This window comes from Rhopilema esculentum, chromosome 2 (assembly GCF_057945365.1).
Source record: "Rhopilema esculentum isolate cy_ngs chromosome 2, ASM5794536v1, whole genome shotgun sequence".
In the NCBI taxonomy this organism is placed as follows: domain Eukaryota; kingdom Metazoa; phylum Cnidaria; class Scyphozoa; order Rhizostomeae; family Rhizostomatidae; genus Rhopilema; species Rhopilema esculentum.
Genome location: NC_142816.1, coordinates 4,329,353 through 4,353,447, shown reverse-complemented (window position 1 = coordinate 4,353,447; position 24,095 = coordinate 4,329,353). Strand labels below are relative to the sequence as shown.

The 24,095-nt window shown below is 36.9% G+C and overlaps 1 protein-coding gene across 2 annotated transcripts; it reads left to right on the top strand.

The window, feature by feature from the left end:
* Positions 1 to 1,518: 1,518 nt before the first annotated feature.
* LOC135695286 (uncharacterized) lies at positions 1,519 to 23,984 on the top strand. Of its 2 annotated transcripts, none has more exons than XM_065214294.2 (17): positions 1,519 to 1,768; positions 2,026 to 2,138; positions 4,487 to 4,582; positions 6,227 to 6,314; positions 7,822 to 8,057; positions 8,673 to 8,895; positions 9,758 to 10,001; positions 11,053 to 11,191; positions 13,206 to 13,261; positions 14,276 to 14,367; positions 14,614 to 14,679; positions 15,883 to 15,943; positions 16,588 to 16,773; positions 17,288 to 17,599; positions 18,728 to 19,777; positions 20,068 to 21,585; positions 22,145 to 23,984. In XM_065214294.2, the coding sequence occupies exons 1-17, from the start codon at positions 1,664 to 1,666 to the stop codon at positions 22,162 to 22,164; spliced, it is 4,605 nt and encodes a 1,534-aa protein (XP_065070366.2). In that variant the 5' UTR covers positions 1,519 to 1,663; the 3' UTR covers positions 22,165 to 23,984. The 2 variants fall into 2 exon arrangements, with proteins under 2 accessions (XP_065070366.2, XP_065070365.2); XM_065214293.2 differs by having other exon boundaries at positions 17,231 to 17,599.
* Positions 23,985 to 24,095: the final 111 nt, after the last annotated feature.

Genomic DNA, 24,095 nt, shown 5'->3' with positions numbered 1-24,095 from the left:
TAAAACAAAAATTCGAAAAATTGCTTCAACTTAATAGCATTACCATGAAGACATAGGATTCTTACGATTTTCCTGTTTATAACAGAAAAATATCAGAAGGGTTGTATGACCTAATAATGGCAAAGTCACATGACATTCACAAAAATTTATAGATGTCCCAACAAATTCAACTTTTCATTTTCACGTTTGCATAAGAAAGGAATTTATAAAAAATATCACAAAATTAAAGTTTCAAATTACATCAATGTAAACACTACAATTTTATTTAGCTATTGCATTTACTCAAGCTACATTTATTCAAGGGGAAGTCATTGTACTCGTCGGCGATGATTATTTTTTATTTTGAGAGAGTATTTTCTTCTGAAAAAGCTGGAAAATTTGTATTTCTTATTTTTTATAGCCATGTGTTTGCTTATTTTCCAAGATTCAGCTTCTTTTCATGACAACATAATTTCTGGTAATGTTTCAAACCTATTACTTCGCAGTTCCCTCAGAAATTACCTTTCGTCTTTCGGTGTCGTAAACTTCTTCGGTCTGCCAACCCTTGATAAATTTTTTACTCTTCTTGTACGGAAAAACGTTTAACACGCCTAAAAGCTGCACTCGTTGAGAAGCCGACAAGAAATGCAATATTGCGAAATCTATTCGAGTTGATTTAGCAGAAAGCAATTTGTAAGCGCTCCCCTTCACTCAGTTCTTGGTTTTCAAGAACTCCCATGTTTACGTCTCAAGACCTTTAGCAATTTTATGGTCGACTTTTTTTATTTGTTTGGCGTACACAAATGGCTTCAAAACATCAACAATGCCCTATGAAAATTTCATGGAAATAACTGCCGTACTTTCTTAGCGAGAAAGATTTGAAAAAAGTCTGTCCAAATTTGTTGCATAAAATGTCGTCGAAATTTCGAAGTTTGTCCCGATACTTTTTAAACGTAAGTGTACATTATATTCTTATCGATTTCACGTATAACATTGAAGTATATTTGCCGACAAACCCAAAGTTGTGTCAACCCTCCCCGTATCGCTTTGAATACGCCTTAAATGAAGTAGTTATCGTTTGAAAAATTTCATCTGTTAGAGTCAGGTGTGGCGCCCCCACTATATTGTACCACTTCAAAATCGTTATTATGAAAGCTTGAGATAGCTTTTAAAGTCTATCTGAATAAATAATTACCTTTCTGCTCTTCAAAAAAAAGATTACAGACATAATAACACGAAGTCGTGAAGTTATAAGAAAATGATAAAAAGCAGATGTTTTTTGGTTTACCACATATTTCTTTCTCATAGGGCTACTTGCAAATCCAAATTTTTTCTGAGAACGTTTAACGCCTAAATCAATAGATATAAAATGCTAGTTTATGTTGCAGGAAAATTAAATCTGTACTGGCAACAGTTCAGTTTGTTTTCATAGCCCTAAAAATTGGTTTCTTGAGAAAAAATTGTTTCGTCTCTGCGGAGGAAGGACTTTTATAATAGGTAGGCCGAGGTTTCCCCCACGAGCGTTTTTCAGATCGAGACTGAAAAGAAAGTGCCCGGATGTTAACAGCAAACCGGTCTGAAAGACAACACGAAATAATAGAAATGATTAGAAAATGTGTTTGAATTTAATATGGTCATATCACAGCTGCAAGCCGTTTTGTAAGTCAGCAATATAGCACAGAGCATGTCTTCTGTTTCTCAAATACGGTCATGGTTTGAAGTTCCAGCTATTGCCCACTACTGCTATTTGTTTCGGGCCGCGTTTGACCTGACAGAATTTGAGATTGAGGTGCGTAAGGCCTAACAAATAATTGATACACTTCGCATACTTTTTTGTAATGAATCTTAGTTGTATTCCATAACCTTTACGTAATTAGTGTTAATTTGATGTATTCTTCGTGTTACATTTTAAGAAATAGCACAGTTGATGATCAAAAAGAAAACGTGTTCAATATTTCGCATGCCATTAGTGTTGCCTAACCATTTCCTGTCACCCCCAGACAGTTCCAGCGTCGCGTTAATTGTTATTTTTTATTCATTTTAAAGGACTTCGAAGATTCGCTTCTTATTGACGGCGCCACAGAGGGACAAGAAACAAGTTTTCTTCCAGATCTTCTTGCTCGCCTACTTCGAGGATTGTACAAAACAAAGGACATTACGTGAGTATTTTTTACCCCTAAGAACAAAAGAAGGATCATTCCCCTTCTTATTTACGATTCGTATAACTTTTTCTCCGGAACTGGCGGAAGGAAAAGAATAATCTTAATGCTACGATTCATAATCCTTCTAGTCACTATGATAAATTCCAATGTCATCCCAAAATGAATTATTAGTGTGTATAATAGATATTGCATGTATTCATATTTATTTTTTGTTGATCAAGAGACAAATGTTATTTGGAATGTATTCGTTTCCTATTAGAGTTGGGCTCTTTTCAGCTTGTCACTGACTAGAGTTTGTTTTTTTTCTACTTCTAAAGGTTCAATTTTCTATTCAGCCCTGAATTTGCATCCAAATAAAATGAAAAAATTGTACATTAGTTTTACTTTATTGCTTGAAGATTTCTTCCTGGTTGGTACTTGATTATCTCATAAAAGCAAGTGAAAATAAAAGTTGAAATATTTTCTTCATTTATGTTTTGCTGAAACTACACACAGTGCCATTTTGTTTCAGTTTGAGTGAAATAACCTAACGCAAAAACTGTATAAACCTAGCACTATGATCCTGTTTTCACTGCCCATGCAAGTTTGGAACTGTGCCAAAACTGTCATAGTTCACCCTTCCATTTCACCCTAGCATTGTGGAACCAAGCTGATTTTGCTCTGCTATCCAGTACAGTTTTGACCTTGCGATGAAAGCAAACAAATTTTGTACCGTCATGGTTCCCTTTTTGAACGGGACAGTGTAAACAGGGTTACATTTTATTTTTGCTATGTAAAGATGATAAGAGTGGCAATTTTCATTTTCAACCACCAAACCACCCACAAATGATAGTTGTGAAACTGTATGGTCACGAAAATTTTGATGTTTAAAACCTTCAAGCAAGGCTTACATTTTCACAATCTTCTGTTACCATAATAACTGATATGAAACAGATTCATTTAAAATATATAGTTATATACTAAAGCTGTATTTTTTGACCTATGTTTCTTTGAATTGATGAATAATAATTTAAAAGAATCTTTTTTTAATCCTGCTTTCAACCCTGCAAAATAAGCTTGACATTTTTCATATGCTAAGAAGTTTCATATCAACTTTGAATAAAAGACGGCAACATATTTTCACATTTCCATAAAGAAAATATTTATGTTTCTATGTTTTATACTGAAAAGAAACTAAACCGATATGGTTAATTGAAAGGCAGTTTGTAAAAATGCAAAAATGTAAAAATTTAAATTATATCCTAACCCCAAGTTTTTTTAATATGATCTGTTTGCCTTTAACTTTGTTAATCTAAATATTTATAATGCAACCTCCTTCCTTTTGATTAAAGAATTGCTGAAAATGAACCTATTTGGTTGCTAATGTTATGAAAAATTTAATCTCTAAGCTCAATTTCACTTTAATTGCAAATCTCTCTATTGCATAAGCAGTTTGCAACTGACTAGTCTGCGTCTACATGATGAGATTATATATCAAAAATTAAAAATTGTAATAACTTTGAATTAAGATGTAGGATAATTTCATCTGAAAACCAGAATCTTGCTAATATGTAACATGGACTAATTCAGTGTACTGCATGAGGCAATTTGGGTGAGTTTTATTTAGCCTCAAGCAGCAAATATTAGATGAATTTTGAAAACAGAATTATATTCTTTAGCTTCAAAGACCTGTTTTTTCAGTTAAGGGTATTCAGTTTTCTTCAAATAATAATTGCCTGATGAGAGCAGTTTCCTGATGATTGCATTAAGCATGAAACTCGGAGTAGTAGGCTAGAACATTCCTGGTCTATACACCAAAAAGCATGTACAGCCATACTTAGATGGTATAGAGCACTTTATGACAGACCAGTAAACAGTGATTTTCATTTATTTAGATAACAGATGAGTAGAAATGTAAGAACACAAGGCAGTAACTTTAATATTTGTTTTTATCAGCTTTGTGCTTAAATTTTATAAATCTGTATAATTCTGACCTCTGTAGACTTGTATTGATTTTCAGATTTTTTTCTTTCAAAAATGTAAAGCAAGAGTTCATTTTATATTTATAGCCTCATTTGATTGATTAGTTTTCCATTAAATGATAAATGCTTTTCATGAATATCAAGTTTTTGTTTAAGTCAATGATGAAAACAGTTATATGCAAACAGGGACCTACTATTTAAAATAAAAAAGGCACAGATTCTATTTATTAAGGATAAAAAGTTCCTGATGCTCTCGATGTTTTATGTTCAAAGTAGCTTTTAGTACTTTTTTTGAAAATAATTTAATTCTTGATTCATAGTTTTGTTTGCAGTTAATGTTTTCTTATCTATACAGCATTGAAACTAATTCTGTTTTCCTCATAGGAGCAAGAATTTTGAAAAATATCTCTATGACTTGCTAGACTACCATTACACGTGCTTAGAGAGCAAAGAAAACCCAGTCAAAGAAGTTTCTTTCAGGTGCGAATGTCTCAATGGCTTCTTCTTGAAATTCTTATTATGATAATGTCATTTGGTGAAATGTATTCACTGCTTTTGGCTTACATTGGAAATTAAATTTGCTATTAAATAAAAAAGGTTCTCAATTATGGGATTAGATAAAAAGTAATTTAATATAAAGTTAACAATGGTGGAAAAAGAAATGTATGACATGGAAATGTCATTAGCTTTTATGAAGGACTCAACAATAGAGAAAAGTGCTATATGGTGATGGAAAACAATATTTTGTTGAATTTTAGAAGCAATGGCTGAGTCAACTAGTGCCTGTCTAATCTTTTTACTCACAGTAAATTTAGGATTTACCTAGTAGTATTCAGGTGAGCTATAAGAATAGAAACAAAGGAAAAATTGATTTCAAGGAGGGTAAATTTAATTTTTAGAACTATTTGGGAAAACTACCTCTAGCTCCCCTCAAGCATTTGAGGAGAGCCTGGAGGGGAGCAAGGGCTATGGCCAGGCCTGTGAGGTGCATCTTTAAGTGGGGTAATAAGTTCAGCATATCTAAAATATAGTGTAAATACTATTCAATGGGAGACTTAAACCTTTGATTTAATGATAAGAATTTTTTGGAGCTGAACTGAGTGAAATTCATAATACATTTTTAGCAGCATTGGGTACTGGTACTTCCCAATATGTACTCTGCTGTATCAAAAATTAACTAAATAGACATTTTCTTTTTCAAAACTATACAAGCCTTAGCAATTCTAAATAGAGGTTATCCACTGTCCGTCCCCACCCAAAAGTAATAAAATTGGTGCTAAAGTTTCTACCTTTGAATAGTGTCTCAGTAGAATACCTAGTCTTTCAATGAAATCAGGTATCAAATGTAACCTGCAGGTTACTTTAGACATGATTAAAGAAATTAACTTAGTTAAGCCAAAATTGTTTCTAAGTGGCTTGTCTTGATCCAGATTCACAATCCTGCACCAACAGTTGAGGCTCTAAGTCTTAGCTTATTCAGTGAGGTAAGCCTCTAATATAAATCCAATCAAAGTACTAGGAGAGCTGTTTACTGCTCCCCTGTTAAAAGTCTTATGGCCAGGCCTGACCTCATTTACATGAACATGTAATTTTGGGGTACAGGTGCAATGTATCTATATGCATTCTGTATTCCACTCACCATATGTCATCATCGACAGGAAGAATTGAGAGAAAATATCACTTTTAGTCTATGTCTACTTTGCAGATTATAATGCACCTTTTATTTTTATTCATTGGGCAAGCACTTTGAGTAAAACAACTTCTGAAATATGACATTACAAGAGTTTGTGGCAGATAAAGAGGAAACTCTTTCCATTGCAGTTAACCTAAAATAGATTTTTAACAATTTCAAGTACATTCGTTTTGGATTGGCTGATATCCTTCAATCACGCTTAGAAGCATTTTCCAAAAGTTGTAGTATCTGTCATTTGGTTTATGAGGAATGCATCAAAAATACATCTGGTTTTACCTGCCATCCTATAGGTTTTTGAAAAAATCCCACATTTTGTTCAAGTAACCAAAAGAGTAAGCTGTATATGAGGATAATAGGGACATAAGCAGCTGATCCAAGATAGACAAATACAATAAAAGGTCTTATACTATCCATTAAATTTTTTATTTTAGCCAACTCCCATGTAGAACAAAGGTGACTATATTGTATGACATTTGTCATTGGCGCTTGGAAGTTGATGACATTCAAGATCTACTGAAGGTTTGCAGTTTTCATTTTCTGCTTCACATTTGTTGATTAACTATGAATTCATTTAGGCCAAGGAAGTGGGGGGGGGGGGGGGAGGGGTGATGATGTTTAGACCAAATTCACAAAATGTACTAAAAAACTTAAAATATCATCTTTATCTTATCTTTCAGAAGTTTCAACCCCCTCCCCCCCAATTAGCATACCCCGCTCCCTCAATAGGTAACGTGTCTCAACATCGCTGAGTTAGTTTAGTAGCAGGTGGTGCATTCTAAATACAATGAAACCTCTATTTAATGCCCTGCACTTCAAACGCCATCTTCTTGTTCATAAACTGACAATATAATAAGTAAATAATTAAAGTAACAAAAATTAACAACGGCTTGGATACACGGTCCTTTTTTACGTCTCTTTTCACCTAAATGATGAAATTTGAAAGGATGTCTATGAAAAACACGATATTTCTCAGCAATTACTTGTCGTCAAATGCAGGTCGTTGTACTTGAATTTTCTTGATAGCAGTTACATACGCAAAGCGTCGTGTTTTATCGCATTCTTATTTATCCATTTTCTTTAAAATTATTTACGTATTATACTGTCAATATTTGGATAAAATACCATACGCAACTACGGTATTTAATGGGATTGCTTTATTTATCCCAGCCATTTAGCTCAGCGATGCTAGGTCTGCGATCCTACAGTACCAGACAAAAATGGTCGAGGCTTTTCAAGAACAATTTATGTTTTCTCTTTTCTTTTAAAATTAACTCCCGCCCTCCCTCATTTGGCCCTAATGGGCAATGTCCTCTTCGGATGAAGCACTCCGAATCCTATTCCAGAGAACTTTCAGTGGGGCCATCGAGCATAAACACGTCTGGTTTGCCAAGCAATTTGTTTATCATTTTCATTTTTGTTTCCTTGCAATAAGGCTTTTTTCTTCTACGCATCCTCGTGACTGCCAAACCTCATGCCCTACCTTTTTGTGCAAGATGATAACAATTTTTACCATTTTCTCTAAGTTATCTCAAAAGGTCGAATTTGTTTGAAATCAAACAACAGCCTTCTGTTGCAGCCGTTTTTGCTAAAACCAAAGTGATTTCGTCCTAAGTAATTTTCAGTTCACAGGAAAAGTTCTGTAAATATTATATATACCATTTTCACGTTGTTTCACCATTTACAAAGCTCAATAAGTGTTTAGCTTCACTTCCAACTGCAAATGACCTGATGTGGTCTATCTGATATTTTGTTAAACGTGTTTTTGGTACCGCAAAATTTGAAGATGGCACGAAATATCAGAAACATAGCATACACAAGTACTTTTCGTCGGACACGTTCCAGAGAAAAACGTCGGATAATCACCGAAAGTAAGCTGAAAGTTTATATCCAGGTGTGGATCTTCCATTTTGATAAGAAATTTTGAAGGTAACGTTTCTAAAGAAGCCTTTTTCACAATTAGTGATCGTTTAACTTTCGTATTAGATTTTTCCGTCCCTGTTAATGCGAATCTTTCTTTTTTGCTTAGGGCAAAGAAGCTGACACTTTGAGAATAGAACCGATTGGAAGGAACAGCAAAGGTGACACATTTTGGTACTTCTACGGCACGCGGTTATATAAAGAAAGTTTCCCTGAAGATAACTTGAAACACATCAACGGAGAGAAAAATGGAAAGCACATTAAGAAGAATGGACGTGTTTACCTCGCGGGAAAACGAAAACGTGATCGTAAATGGATTGATTCTTCATCTGATTATGAGACTGGGTGAGCGAAATTCTTTTGATGATAAAATGATAATGATGACTAAAATTTATCCTTCTAGTTAATTTAAATACAATACCCTTCTGCTAGCTAAATAGACTTTCAATACAACGAATTTTGTAGAATTTTGGTGTAAAAATTGTTTGGGAATTGGGTAGAATTCCGGGGTTATTTGATGAGAAAATATAGTGATTGCTAGTATGGGTATACACGGTTTCACTAAGCCTGTATAAAAATATACTGTTTCCTCTTGGATTTAAAAGCCATTCACTTAGAATTCTATGATTTTGTCATCTGCTTTTTAAACAATTTCTTGTTTTATCAGGATTTTGTATCGTTCTATAAACCTTTTCTTTTCAATTTCTTACCTCCTCGTGTTTTTATACTATCTTGGTTTCATTATCTCAGACTTAAGAGGCTCTTTCGCCTGTATTTCACACGCGAATTGGCCGGTCTTTTCCAACCAATCTCATTCAGCCCAGTAATACACCGAACTATATTTTAATCCTTGTATGTTATGCATTAGCCCGTCAAATTGCCAGTAAATTTTGAAACACGTCAGTTCTTTGCGCTTGGATTAGGCACTGATCAACTCTGACTTTTCATGTAATATTTCAGCTCTGACTGGGAGAGTCAGGACTCACATTTTACTCTCGATGGATCGACAACAAACGCAATGAGAACTGGCGAAGGAACATGGTGTCTGGAATGCTCCACAGGTGATGAATGGAACGCTGTGGCAGAATCACTAAGAATCAGCAAAGAGAAGAATGATGTGATGTTGTTAAACGTTCTTGAAGAACAATACCTCGATAATATTGCACAAATGATTGAGGCGAAGGTAATTTACCTATTTAATAAGGTTGTATTTTTCTTCAAAATATGTTACGCTGGCTAAGACAGTCTTAAAACCTTAAAGCGTTTGTGCAAGGTTCAATTGTAGGTGCAAAAGAACGAGCTGTTGAAGCATGCACATTTTACAGCGTTTGACCGCGATCAAGTGAAAGTTTCCCATCCTTACTGTCGGCTTTAATTGTTTCGACCTTGTCATAATGTGATCACCTGCAGTTTTTCTCGTGACCGAAATTTTGAATTGTTCGCTTGATACATGTATAGATTATTTTGTTATTTGCAAGATTGCGCTTTAATCCTTGCACAAACCCTTTGTTTGCCGTATAGACCAACACAATACGTTTCAATTGATGATCACAGTTGATGTTCTTATTCGCCGGGATGTTAAAAGATATATACACTAATTATTATATGACTGAAGTATTGCATGTCAGGAGAAAGAAACAGCTGCTTTGTAGGAAAAAATAATTCATTTTCTCATGTGGAAACTTCTTTCATTCTTGATGTAGATTAACGCGTTGATTCGTTGAAACGAACTCCATCGGACTAATCTCCTTTCTATTGGACATTTTCGATCTGTATCGAGTGGAGAAAGAGTTACAATTTTATTGTTTTCAATACATTGTTCAGGTGTTCATGGGCAGGTCATTCTTTCTAAAATGCCTCTGAATGTGGGCGCTATTTTACTAATTTTTTATCTGGTTTGCCCCAGAAATCCTCACTTTTTTCTGTTTTGATAGGATACATAATAAAGATAATCAATTTTGATAGGACCGCTCGTAGAACTGAAACGTAGTTTTAAGCTACCAATTTGAAACTGAAGCGTTAGGTTAAATTGGATTGTCTTTTAGGAAAAGGCGCTGCAGAAGAAGTATCTACTCGAGTCAAACCCTAGACGTGCCTCTGGGCGCATTGCTTTGAAGTTGGTTCAAAAAGAGGAGGAAGAGAGGGAGATTGAGGAACAACGAATTATTGAAGAGGAGCAGAGAGCCCGTGAGACGGAAGAACGCAAGAAAGAAATGGAGGAAAGAAAGAAGAAAGAAAGAGAAGAGCGTCTACGTGAACGGGAGCGGGTTGCGGAGGAAAGAAGGCTGGGTAAGTGATAAATTGCCTACGTCACCAAGTTAAGTTATTATTATCCTTTGCGGTCAAAAGTGGTTTTACCTAAGCAGCCTATGACACACGAAGGTAGACAGCAGCGAAAAAACTAACGCTGAAAAATGGTCGAGTTAAAGCTCACACGGAAAAGAGATGCATAAAAATTCAATTTTTGTTCCCTTGCAGTGGAAGCTAAGCGGTGTCTAACAGCCCTCCTACACCATACCTAAGTACATTATCTAATAAGGGATATTAATTTTTTGAAGGGTTAAGATATTCAAAAAACCGGTATCAAATTGCCTTTAATAATAAGGTTTTTATTATTTACAAAAAATAAACAGCTTTTTCCATGCTAGAAACAATTTTGCAAAACAAAACTAATGATATTTGTTTGGCCTGCAAGATGTCACAAGACATTGTGTTAAGATTTTGGAATACAGGTTACCTAAAGATTTGGTAGATAACAGTAACTGATCTGTTGGAGATATCTCAATGTCTTATAGAGAGTGTTGTGTGTACTAAAGCGTAAAGAACAAGATGTTTTAATGTTATGAATCTACTGGCTTTTGCCCTTAATGGAATCTAATACAACTGTGTAACTACTTTTATTCTAGATATTATTATGTCTAGTTGGTTTATTGTCGTGATTTTATGAATTCGAATTACCCGTAGATGCTTGCTGGGAATTATAATATATGATAATTTATGCGGCTAAATGACGGGAATTTATTTTAGTATCGGCATTTTGAAAGTAACCAGCTAAAATAATTTAAGTGCACTGTAGGCTTTATTAGCTGTTTTTATATGTTTTATTAAATGTAATCTCTTATGTAGTCAATCTAAATGTAGTCAATATGTTTGCACAGATTTCGACAAACTTTTCCATCGTAAGCACATTTGTGTGACAGCTGATAGAGAGTCTAGAGCGAATAATAGGTGTCGTTTGATACTAAGAGATAATTGTAACGCTTTTGAGTTGCAGGCCTTTTTGTTTGCGTGCTTCATACCGTAGTGATGCCAGTGAATTCTCAATTTTTATTTTTCATAGAGCGTGAAAAAAGACTCAAACACCGGGAAGAACAGAAGTGGGCTATGGAGAACCCCGAGTTAGCCTCACAGTTTGGTCTGTCTTTGAGAAATGGTGAGCTAAGTATTGACGCTGATGACAGGGAAAAAAGTGACGAAAGGTAGGAAATGCTTTTTGTACTGTTTCTAAGATCCCTGCAGTAATTAATATAATATTTTATTATCACAACTGTTGATGCAAAAATCATAAGTAAATTCTTATGAGGCAAACGAGCTCTGGAGGCAAAAGCTTTCGTGTGATTTAATTTGTTATCTACAGTGGATCGAGAAAAGCTGAAACCGGCTGGGTGCTGTAGTTCTGTTCCCCGCCAGTCTAGAATCAAATTCGGAAGTTTCTCCCTGGAGTGTGTTTTCGGTGTCAGAACTATGAGTACCTGTCCTGATTGTTTTTCAATGTTGGCAGTTGTGTAACAGATGTTATGTATGTTTTGATGACTTTGCGTGGAAAGACGCACCAGGTCAAATGATTGGCTCCATATGTCTCTAGAATTTTTAATTGCACAGCGATCTGAGGTTTTTTGACTAGCTTTCCTATTGTCGGCTAGCCCTCTTTCGTTGGGCCCCCTTAGTAACTAGGTACTCTTAGTACTGGAGGCCATTGTCAGGGATAAAGGGTTTGTCATGTCATTTAGAGCCTTAGGTTTTCCATAGACTTCTTAGTACATTATTTATACCAGCGAGGAGATTTCTTCTATGTTTCTTGAAGGATTCGCAAAGCAGCAAAAATTATTCCATATCTTCTTTGTCATCGTTAGTTGGACACAGTAGGTTTACTGTATCTTTGAAATTCTCCTTGAATATATGGAACTTTAGTTTGCTTAGTCCTGCCCTCAATCGGGTTAAATATGCAGCACCTTTTGGATTATGGATACCATCTACGGTTTTTGAAGGAGGCTTACTCTGCGAGCCTAATTTCTTCTTATAAATGTTTCTCTTTCTGTTTGAGGATTTAGCAAATATAAAACATTTGCTTTTTCTGGTGGCAAAGTAGCTTCGATCTTTTTCAGCTGTCCTTTCATATTTTCTTGATTTGCAGTGTGAAAATACATTTAGCGTGTACAATACAACAAAATACATTAATGTAATTATTGAAGAAAATGATTCATAGATATACGAAAATATTAAACAGATGGCCACAGTTCTCCTGCCTTTCATTTGTCTGGATCTCAATTGCAAAGTTATTTTGGTAGCTTCTGAACGCGAGAAAATTGACGCAAAATGTTGTTTGCGTGAAAAAGCCATCATGTTAATTGCGGATTGAGTTAGTCTCTGTTACTTGGGCGTTTCTTTCTAATTACCTGTTTTGTGTTTCGGATGATGTTGGTGCTAATTGCTTGGCTCAGTCTTGATCGATACGGATCAATATATTCCGCTCATTAATGAATGAACTCTTATGGTTTCTTTCTTTAAACAAGAACAGCAAAAAATTTATGTGAATTCTAAACATCGATCATTTTATTTTGATTTTGCTACAGTGAACCAAATGAATGCTAGTCAAAGTTAATATATACGAATAAACGAATAAAGCCCTATTATCATTGTATAGTACATTTTTGTAATACTTATGATTTTCTAGTGTTCGGTCTTGACAACGCGAGACCCACGCAATACGTCAACATACAAAGAAGACCCTTTTTTATATAGCGATCGCGATTGTCCAGTATCCTAGTCCTTTGTAGGAAGGTATTCGTTGTACGGACATGTCCATTCTTGGGAGGCGTCCGATGTATAAAGATGTACGTTATAAGGTGGTGTCTTTTGATGGGGGTGTCCGTTATAGGACGGTGTCCGATATATATGGATTTCTGTTATAAGGAGCTGTCCGTTGTAGGTACGCGTCCGATTTATTGAGATTTTTGTTATAGGGATGTGTCCTTTTTAGGTATGTATCCGATGTATGATTGTGTCCGCTTAAGAGGTGTTCTGTTTTAGTGAGGTGTCATGAAGGATAATTTATAGAGCTTTGAACACAGGAGAAAAGTCTTAGTTATTTGTCTGGTTCAAGTTATTTGTCTGTTGTTTGGAAGTATCCGGTAAATGTTTATTTATTTGAATTTTCATTGTACGATTAACCAAATCCGTCCATTTATCCTTATTCATATATCTTCTCCCTAGCAAATCAAGTAATGGCAACATAAGGGACGAAGACGAATACACGGCAATGTTTAAGAGTACGTAAACTTTTATATTGTCAAATAAACGCCCTTTTGAGAAATGTTTTCGCTTTCACAATGAATAGAAACAAGCCCCTCTCTCTAATAAACGCCGCATTAGATTTCTTCAAAATTTAGGAAATGCAGACGAGTTTCTATAATTGAATCTGGTTGAATCTTTTCAGAAAGTGACAGTGATAGACCGGTTGTGTGTTCTTAGGGGATGTCATTGTTTTCTTGGGGGTATATGCTGCCATTCTGATTGGTGCAAATCACAAGTCAGCATTTGATTGGTTGTTGTAATAACTATATGCAGGGGTGGACAATTCGGTCTACCGCGCAACCCGGGAACACCGGTTTTTATCTGTGGGATACCGTTAATCGTTACACTGGGTAACAGCTGGAGACCAAATTTTACTAGGGTTGAAGAGCTGCTGGTCTCCCACCAGAAGACCAACTTTTTATTGAAGACAATTCAGCTTCAGGCAAATTAGAATTAAAAACTGACTACAGATAAGTCAGACTGGGGGGGGGGGGGGGCTGAGAATAGTCTGGGGTGGTAGTTTTGGATGATTTCTTCTGAGGTAGGACACTTAGCTAGAATACATCGCCAAGCCCGGGTTTCATGTCAAAATCATGGACTTCTAAAGACGATGAAGATAAATTTTCATTGTTAAGCACATATCTTTAAAAAGTTAAGAGCTTTTATGTCTTTTGTTATAAATCATTAGAAAGTTTGGAAAATTATTAGTCTAAAATAAAGAAGAATAACCGGAGCATTCGATTTTCTTGGGAATTCGTAATAACTGAGATATTTGAAACGAGTGAAAGAATAACTGAATAACTGAAAATTTGTTGGTTATCACTTGATACATTAGACCTGTTTTTCAATATCATGATTCGCTGTCATCCGTTTTCATGTTAAGTTCTTTAGAAAATAAATTATCGTCTTTGCTAAAGAGTTTTGCATTAAAATATTTACTGATTTCAACGCTGTCAACGGGTGTAAGTATTTTATATCATTTTTCGCAGTTATAACAGCTTTGAAGAAACACAAAGATGCTTGGCCATTTTTAGAGCCGGTTGAAGAATCATATGCTCCACAGTACTACGATATCATCAAGGTACATGTTATATTGTTTTATCATTTTATTTCACATTTGATCGTGTTATGCTATATTCTGAAAGCTGCTTTACAACATATGAACACTCAAATCAAATGACTATATAGAAGTGGTCGCATTTGCTCAACCTTTTCTGCTTGGTTTTTCTGCATCTCTCCGTGGCCTTTTGAACGTCTTTGATCACTTAATTATGTCATCATGTTTTCATTTCATGCATGTTGCTTAATTTATCTTGCCTTCTTTTAGAACCCGATGGATGTATCCACCATTGAGAAAAAGTTAGATGGCAGCGTTTATACAAATAGAAATGATGTGAGTGTTTTTAACATTCAGTATATCTTTTTGTTACTTGAGTGGATACTTACATAACATCACATTACATTTCGTTACTTGCAGTAAATACTGGAAGGGGAGAGGGTGGGGAGGGTGGGGAGGGTGGGGAGGGTGGAGAGGGTGGGGAGGGTGGAGAGGGTGGAGAGGGTGGGGAGAGGGTGGAGAGGGTGGAGAGAGGGTGGAGAGGGTGGAGAGAGGGTGGAGAGGGTGGAGAGGGTGTTGAAATCGCTCTGAGACCAGATGCCATCATGTGGCCTATATAAAAGTTGAAAGGCCTATTTTGTCGAAGTTCGAGATCAAGAAAATATTCATAAAGACGTCTGTTTTCAGTCCACGAATTTACAATTTTCTCGATTGCTAGCCGAATTTCAGTTCGTCTTATTATCTGATAAATAAGGATCCGTCATGTATAATCTGCCAAAGGTTGCACCTAGTGGGTCGGGATTTCTTTGATGTGGGATTTAGCCTGTAGATATCATCAGCTTCAAAGAAACTGAATGGGTGTCTGTTGTTTCAAATTTTGATTTGCCGAAGTATAAGCTGTTGATGCTTTGATAAAAAATTTATACGGGTTTAGAGATTTTATGTTTATTTCTTAAAAATCTCAGCAGGTTTTGTCAAATATTGCCGCACCCAACGGTATAAAGTGCCATACGATTGTTGTTTGGGAAAGAAATGGCTGCGACCAGAATAAGTCCAATTTACGTTCTTCGCTGAACAAGGCATGATTTTTGCATCTATAGGTTTCTGCATCCATTTCGTTTACAATCCTTTGTGGTACAAAATTTAAAAAAGCTTTGACAAAAGCAAATATTTTGAGTCATACTAAAGCTTTTCGTCTGACACTCTTCGGAGTATAAAATTTCAGAACATAGATAAAAACACTCTGATAGTTGTGGATCGAAAAAGATCAAAACAGTTGTGGATCGAAAAAGGCCAATCAGAAACGCGATTACATGATTGTTAAAGTTGCCCAATCAGTGCAGCTTGCCTTTTGACACTGTCACCTAATCTTAAGTATACTCAAATGTTTGCCTGTTTCAAAATTATTTCGTTTCAGAGTAAAGAATGACGATATGTAATACGGATAAAGGCCTTGTATTTTTAAGCCTCCAGAAATCTTCCAAGCTTAATGCAATGTATTCGGGAAAAGATATTTTATCTCAAACTTATTTTTTGTAGATGTCTGAAGACGTGAAACTGATTTTCGCGAATTGCTTAACTTATAATGGCCAAGACAGTCGTAAGTCTACGCTTCGCTTTTTTGTTCGGTTTGCTTCCTGATAAACCGCTCTTTAAACTGGATGAAACACTAGCAGAATGAATTTCTTTGAAGAAATATATCAAAGCTAATAAACATTTCAGTAAAGAAAGATTTTGCCAAGAGGAAACCAAGCTTTTCCTAAAGTTAACAAACAACGATTTTTAGAGCTTTTGGCATAAAGGCCTAGGTCATCAGTCAGTGTTTGTAAACAATATCCTTTGTAAGTGTGCCAATAGTTTTTGAAACGACTGAATCCAGAAAACATTATTTGTTACACTCTTGGTTCCCTGCGCATTTTAACAGTGTTTTGGTAAGGGTCAACGGATTTGAAATCAATCTTAATTGTATCAAACAAACACGCACCTTAACGCGGGCAGGTGCGCATTGTATGCAAATTGATTAAAACTGGGCAGAGAAATCAGCCTCACACTGCTGCGCAAAACGGTACTCTTGTATTAATTATTCCAGAGGATGCAATCATTACCAGGAAGTTTTGATTATAAAACATTATGCATATAAAATTGTAGTCATACCCTTTTTGGCTCTAATAGTTTCTACTGTGAAGATAACCATTTCATTTCCAGTCCACTACAGGCTATAAACGTGACATTTATACCTTTCAGCCTATACGAAAATGGCCAATAATCTTGAAAGAGCATTCAATAAATACTTTTCTAAAGAGTTCCCGGAAGAAACAGCCCTGAGTGATGAGGATTATGTAGAGGAAGACGAAAACCCAAAGAAACGAAAACGCAGTAAGCAAATGAAGGGAAATGAAAGAGGTTTTGTGAAGATCATCAAACCTAATGGTAATACTCTGTTTATATTGGTGAACCACTCCAGCTGTACTGTTTGTATTGCTTAGGATATTTTATTGTTGAATACTTGTAGAAAGCAAACGGGCTGTAAAGTTTGTTCTGGATGACTCAAACAAGCAAACAAACACAAGCTAAAACAAAATTGATCATGTAACCAGTAAAATAAGTAAGTTTGAAAAGGTGGCACATTGTGATACAATGATGTTGTGTGCCCATGTTCCGCTGCAGTGTCAAAAAGTGTAGCGGGCACGCGACTAACAGCCATAAGGCAAGTCGATGGGAACAAAATTAGTTTATTTATCTCACCAAAAAATACCTTGTTTTTAATGTTGCTAAGGCTTTTGTAGATTGGCCTTAATCTTTATTTGTATTCTCAGAGTGTGCTTAATCTTTTTTTCTAGTCTGTTAACGTTTTGAATATCATCAACTAATGGCTCACTCTTTTTAGACATGAACCTCTCAATGTCCAAAGCAACTTTTGGTGACCCGAGACACTCCATTGCAGATTCCAAGCCAACTCCTGGGCTCAGCTCACTTCAGCTACCGAATGGTGTGTCGTTTCCTCCTCAAAACATGATGCGGTTCGGCAATGCGGTATTCCCAACAGAGGTTCTCCGCGCACCGTTAATGCAGACCCAACTAAGAGGCACTGGAATATATCAGCTTATCAATACAGCAAATGGGGCAAGCAGCGTTCAAAAGCCAGGTGCACATCAGCCCAGAATCGCCTTTGCTAACAGGCCCCAAATTGTAGGTCAGACCGCTACATCGTCGCCTTTCCTTAATATGATGCTGCGGGCTCCATCAACAGCGACAGGTGAATCTTCAACTTTCAGATCATGGTTGAGAATTTGGATTGTACCCTGGGTGCCATAGACTCCACGGTGTAGTCTCAGCTATATAGTTTAAGTCGAATCTCAGAAATAGAGTTCTAAAGTGTGATGTCACCAAAAAACTACTTTAAGAATTTTTGAATCTTGACCACATAACATAAAAGATCTTTATGAAATACTTCCACATATGCAAAATTAGTTAAATATGTCTAAAATCAGTTGAGATATTGCCAATGAAAGATTTGAAGTTTGCCAACGAATCACTGTTATTTTCGCTCTGTTCATAAAGTTATGAACAGAGACCAAAATATAGAGGTTTGATGGGGGAAATGCCATTACACATGTGATCATATCTCAGCCAGTTCATAACACATTTGACTGATTTTGCATATTTAGAGGTATTTTATGATACTCTTTCCGACTATGGGGTCGAAATTCAAAAATTCTAAAAATAGATTTTTGTGACGTCGTCACTTTAGAACTCTATATATACCTGAGTGTGGATTTAGAAATCTGATTCCTTCATCTCCTCATCTACTCCTACTTCGAAGCCGTAGTTTTCGCTTCTTAAGGCTCTGGTACCTGGTGGGTGTGAAGGGCAACCATAAGCCTAACGTCGAGTTGGCTGGAGTTTGATTAGGTGTAGGTGCTTAAGAAGGCTGAGGAGGGAAGTAGAATTTTTGGTGCTCTAAGGATCCTGGAACAAAGAAAGTTTTTCATTTGTTTCCTACGTTTGAACTCCGTCGTTTGAACTCGCAGGCAACGACAATGAAACAAAAGTTAAATGAAACGTTCATTTTAAGCATTCACATTCGTCTAGTTTCTACTAAAACTAAAAACAAAAACCACTTTATTGTGTTATGTTCCCCTCACTGTATAAAAATGTCCCTGTTATGTAAACACGCTTATGTGTCCCCGTTACTATATTCCCTGTTATGTGTCCCCGTTATGTGGACTTTTGGTGGGCATTGTAGGTCAAAGATGTACAGCAACATTACCATAAAGAAAATTGATTAAAGGACAATTGTAGCTTATTAATTGGCTGTTAGCAGACTGTAACCTCTCAGTTTTCTGGAAGATTGTCATTGAAAACTCTTTTTTACGAATTACAGCATCATCAGGACAAGAGTCACTGCAATCTATGGACAGTCAAAGGGCTATAAACTCTCTGATTAATCAGCAAGCTATTATCAGAGGAATACTAGGCAGTTCTGCAACCGGTGGCAATGCACAGTCCCGTCCACAGCTCACTACAGAGCAGTTGCAGGCACTCCAACAGAATATTTTCTTACAGCAGCAACTGCAACAGGTTTTCCAACTTCAACAACAACAAGCTCGCCAGCAACTGCAACAGCAACATGTCGAGCTGATTCAGAAAAGTGTAAAGCAAGTACAACAGCAACAACAACAACAGCAGCAGCAGCAACAACTGCAACAGCAACAACAACAACAGCAGCAACAACTGCAACAACAACAACAACAACAGCTGCAACAACAACAATTGCAACAACAGCAACAGCAACAACATTTGCAACAGCAAAAGCAACAACAACAATTGAAAGAAGATCGCATTCAGCAGTTGAGACAGATGACGCAGCAAACAGCTGTTAAAGAGCAGCAACAGAATATTCAGGCAAAGCATCAGAAGAGTTTGCATCAGTTGCTGGATAAAGAGGGGAAACAAACGCCAGAAGAAAAAGAAGACCATAATCTGCAACAACAGCTACAACAACAGCTGCAACAACAGCTGCAAAAGCAACTGCAACAACAACAACAGCAACAACAGCAGCAGCAGCAGCAGCAGCAGCAGCAGCAGCAGCAGCTGCAAAAACAGCTGCAGCTACAACAGCAACAAAAACGAATTCTGGAACAAAAACAGGCCCTGTCACAAGGGAGTTCAAGTAAATTGATCAAGGAGTCCCAGTCTGAACAAGAGGCGGTCCAGCAGAAACAGCTACAGGATTTGGCACAAAAACTGTCGCTTCAGCGTCAGCAAATGCAACATTTGCAGATAACTAAGCAACAGCAACAGCAGCAGCAACAGCAGCAGCAACAACAACAGCAACGAGCTCAAAAGACCAAAGCTGCCACAGCGCAACACTCAGAGAAACAGATAAAGAAGACTTCTGCACCACATGAAGCAATGATTCATTTCATTAAAAGTAAGGTTACTCATTGCAATTGGTTTTGCAAAACGAATTATTTAGATTTTTCATCTGAAAGTTATTAATGAATTAGTCGACTCCACTTATAGTCGCTCCGTCTAAAGTCACATTACCCGTTACATTCGCATAAAATTTAGACCCAATTATGCAAAATTATTCAATTTAGCCTGCTTACAGTCTAAATTTTCAAGCAACTTTTGTTGTGACTTCAAATGTAGACCCAAAAATTTAAAAACTGTTGAAATGATTGTGGTGTTTTGATTGTGACGTTTCATTATTCCTTGCAGCATCCAAAGCCAGAATCGATCTCTCGCAAATTAGCTTGCAAATGACATCATCGGGACAAACGCAAACTGTTCCTGTGGGAGTCACTTCACATGTAAATATGTCTCTAGCGGGAAAACAGGAGAAGCCGACAGCCGATTTGAGTACCCAGAAAATTGACGAGCTGCATGCGATCATCGAAGACCCTATGTCAGATGAAAACCGAAACAAGCGAATCAGCATCGAGGAAAGCAACAAAAGGGTGCGAAAGTGGCTGAACTCAGAAACCTCTTACTTTGGTCCACTAGATGAAGATCATACCGAATCCAAAGGCGCTAGAGATTCTAGTGAGAAGCGTCCTGTGAAAATTTTAAACGCAAAGACGGAAGTAATTGATCAAGGTAATGTCGTGTTTTCCACGAAGGCCATTCCCCCTCTTGCTAGTGTTGGGTATTCTTTACCGGGATATTCATCAGTTTCAGCCTCCGTTTCATCTCGAGATGGGCGAAATCCAAATGTTTTACAGCATTCTCTGCCTCAAGGATTGAGGTACCAGGAGAGTTCTGTACCACAACACAATGTTACTAGTGGAAAGCAATTCAAGGATATTCGTGGTCAATTAACCCCTCAAATAGCTGGGAATAAAACTGCCTTTCATATTGAGAAATTGTTCTCTGCATCAAGTTCGAGCCATCCATCAAGTGCGAGCCATCTGAGCCAGCCGACGAAGCTTACAACTGCCACCCCGGACTCGCAAACTGCTTTGAAAGACTATCTTAGTTTTGTTGGAAATGCCCCGAAAGTGTCAGACCATAAAAATAGACAGACAGAACCCTCTAATTCTTTTGATAAGGAAGTTTCAGCTGAGATGGGGATGCAATTGCCTCGATCTTTAAGTGGGCAGATGCAAGTGCTTTCTAAGCCGGGTAGCCTAATTCAAAATGCCCCCGTATCAAATATTCGTTTAAGTGCCCAAGGAACATCTTCAGAAGAGCATCAGACTTTTTCGGCCATACCGCCGCTTCGCGTGACTCCTACTGCGTCGCAATTGAGTCCACGAATGAGCTTTGCACCCGTTCAGCACCGAATGGCTAATGTAAACAGAAGTATAACACCAACTCGTGAATCACCAGCGTCACGGGGGTCATCTATGTCGCCGCAAGCTTCTTCGATGAAGACTGATATATCGAGCACGAAGCAGACGCGTCAGGATTCCACCAAAGGGTCGATCGCCTCTCCTAGGGCATCTCCACAGAATGCTCCTAAAGATAACAATACCCACGCTGAATCCCCAATAGTTAGACCAGGAATCGCGTTTCAAGCACCCACACTACAGAACACCAATAAGCCTATTTTACCTAAGTTACCGTTCACTACAGACTATCTTCATTCTGCTGCTCCTATGCAAAGGCTTCATTTGCAACAGCAGCAACAGTTTGCGGAGATAATGAGGAATAGATTCATGGAAAACCAAAGATTTGCAGCTGTTGACATGTTCCGGCCACCACATATCGGGGCAGTTTCGTCCCAGTTTAAACAAGGTGTGTAGTCTTATCATAGTTTTACGGTTACTAAACATCTTCGTGCTTCTAATGAAGCAAACGTTTGCTGTTTGCCGAAAAGAAAGTTATCAGAATGACAGAGTTTGCCATAAAACCTTTATAAAATGATACTTCTGCTGAAATTTGCGAACTACTTACCTGCCAAAAGTCTTGGAACACTGATAACTGTTTGCAAGGTCAAAATCAATTACCCCCCTCTCCTCCTCGGCACAATGTTGGTTTACTATCAACGGGTTTGGATTTCAGGAAGTACTTTCTTTTGCGTTTCTTTTATGATATTTCTTTAAATTATCAGCATTGTTCTAGGGGGATGGGTGGAATTTGTAATTTTTTTCTGAAAAGGAATGAAAGATGAAAAGTGCAAAGCAAATTGCTGGGTGTTCAAAGTACTTCTGGCAGGCATTGTATCACCGCTAGCTTGTTTCAAAATCAAATAAAATAAATAGAAAAGGAATGTAGGAATTTCATTCAAAGAACCAGAGGTCCAAAAGCTTGTTAACAACCGTCTAGATACTGACATAAATTTCTTCTTTTTCAGATCACCACGAATCAAAGTGAGGAGCTTGCGTGGATCCAATTGACAGCCTGTTATATTTGCTAATATTTTCTATTCTTGTTCATTTTTCATAGTTTTCTAGTACGCAAGGACTCAGTAAATGTCAAATATTTTGATGGGTTTATTTATGAAATATGTGACTTGAAAATATATTTACAAACATCATTCACAAAATGCTTTAATCTCATTATAGTTATAAGTTACTGCAACTTCTTTATTTGTTCATGCAACAATTGTCAAACTTTTGGTATTTTTCTTTCAAAAACTTAGCTTGTACTGAACCTTATACTTTTTATGTTATTGACTGCTGCGCAGCAGATTTCCCAGAATGCACTTTCGAGCTTGTCTTCTTAGGCTTTGAAGTTTTTTAGCAAAATTTTACTGTTTGTGATTAACGGGTTTTTGGAAATGTTATCAGTCGTCTTTATATCTCTTAAAGACTCTTCCCTGTTTATTCGGCTCGTTTAAATTTCATTCTCTCAGTGACAATCCCATTGCAGTTTCCATGATAGACAATCCAAAAGCCTCCAATATGAATCTTAAACACAAGACGACCGTTTTTAATTATCAAAACATATGATAACTAGTTACCATCATTTTATATTTGTTAAAAATGTGTCATCACTGATTAATTTTATGCATTTTTAATTCATTTGGTTATCGTCTTAACCTTTGAAACATAAATGCAAATTCTAATTTCCAGTGGTTTTTAGTAGCCAAAAATCTCCCGTTAATTTTCCCGCAGTTACCCATAGATTGTCGCAGAATAACGGTTGTTTCGCGTGAAACAGCTATGTTAAACGTTTTCTCTACCTCTTAGAACCGTTTAGATTTTGGTTTGGGCAGAAGATGCTGCTTCCCACATAATTTCGTCGTTTCTGACTTTCCTACCATGGTCTGTGTTCTTCCTTTATATCCTCAAGCCCTTTTTAGGACAATCTTCGGCGCAGAGTGTTATGCTCGCAAACTCTTGGTGCGGACTTTCGGCGCACAAAAGTGTCTTAACGGCATTTTCTTATGTTTTTAACTATAATCTTAGTGCAGGTACGCTTGAACCTTGTTAAAGACCTTCAGTGCATGTAACATGTCCGTTTGATCCTGGGCTGTCGGTAGTTGCAGTCCCTTCTTCATAAGCGCAAGAAAATAGCGAAATGATTTCACTAGGCTTTTAATGAAGATCTTCCACATGTCTGTCTCAAAGACCGAGATACAACGTTTTGTTTGGGGGCCAGCCCTGATAAATAGATATAGAAGCAGCTATATATTACAAAATAAAAGTATTTTACTTATACCAGCTAAGTCTTTTTGGGGGAGCCCCCGACCCCCGGTATCTCGGTCGTTGGTCTGCCTGCTAGGTTTTTTACTACAATCCCCTTTGTTGCTGTCGCGTGTATCGTAGGTGCCCGATCTCTCTGCCAGCAACGATTTATTCTGCTCAAGACATAATTCCTCCCCAATCTATTACAAATCATTTGCTATTATAATTTTTCCGGAAGTTATTATTCTAGGAAAAATTATTCTTCAATTTTGTTCTCAAACTCATGATTTAGGCATTATAATGTTAAAAGATGGAAGCAACAAAAAGAAACCCCCGAAGTTTCTGGATCAGCTAAGGATCTGGGGCTGATGACGTAATAGAATTGCATACCTACGGGGTCTTACGATAACATGGATCAAAAGGGACCTTCGATACCCGCATGCACATCGATTATTTTATAAAGTATCTTTAGAAACTGTTATTGCTTATTAATCGTATTTTCACTGGAGATTGACCTTTCTTCTTAAATGAAAGATTGTTAAAATAAATTTTGTCTTCGTTGTAGCTTGTCTAATTTGTTACTGTTTTGAGCTGAATTTTCGCTACAAATAAATCATGATTTTTCTTCCGAAGTAAATGCGTGGGGCACTCCCTGATTGTTTTGCTTTGGGAAAG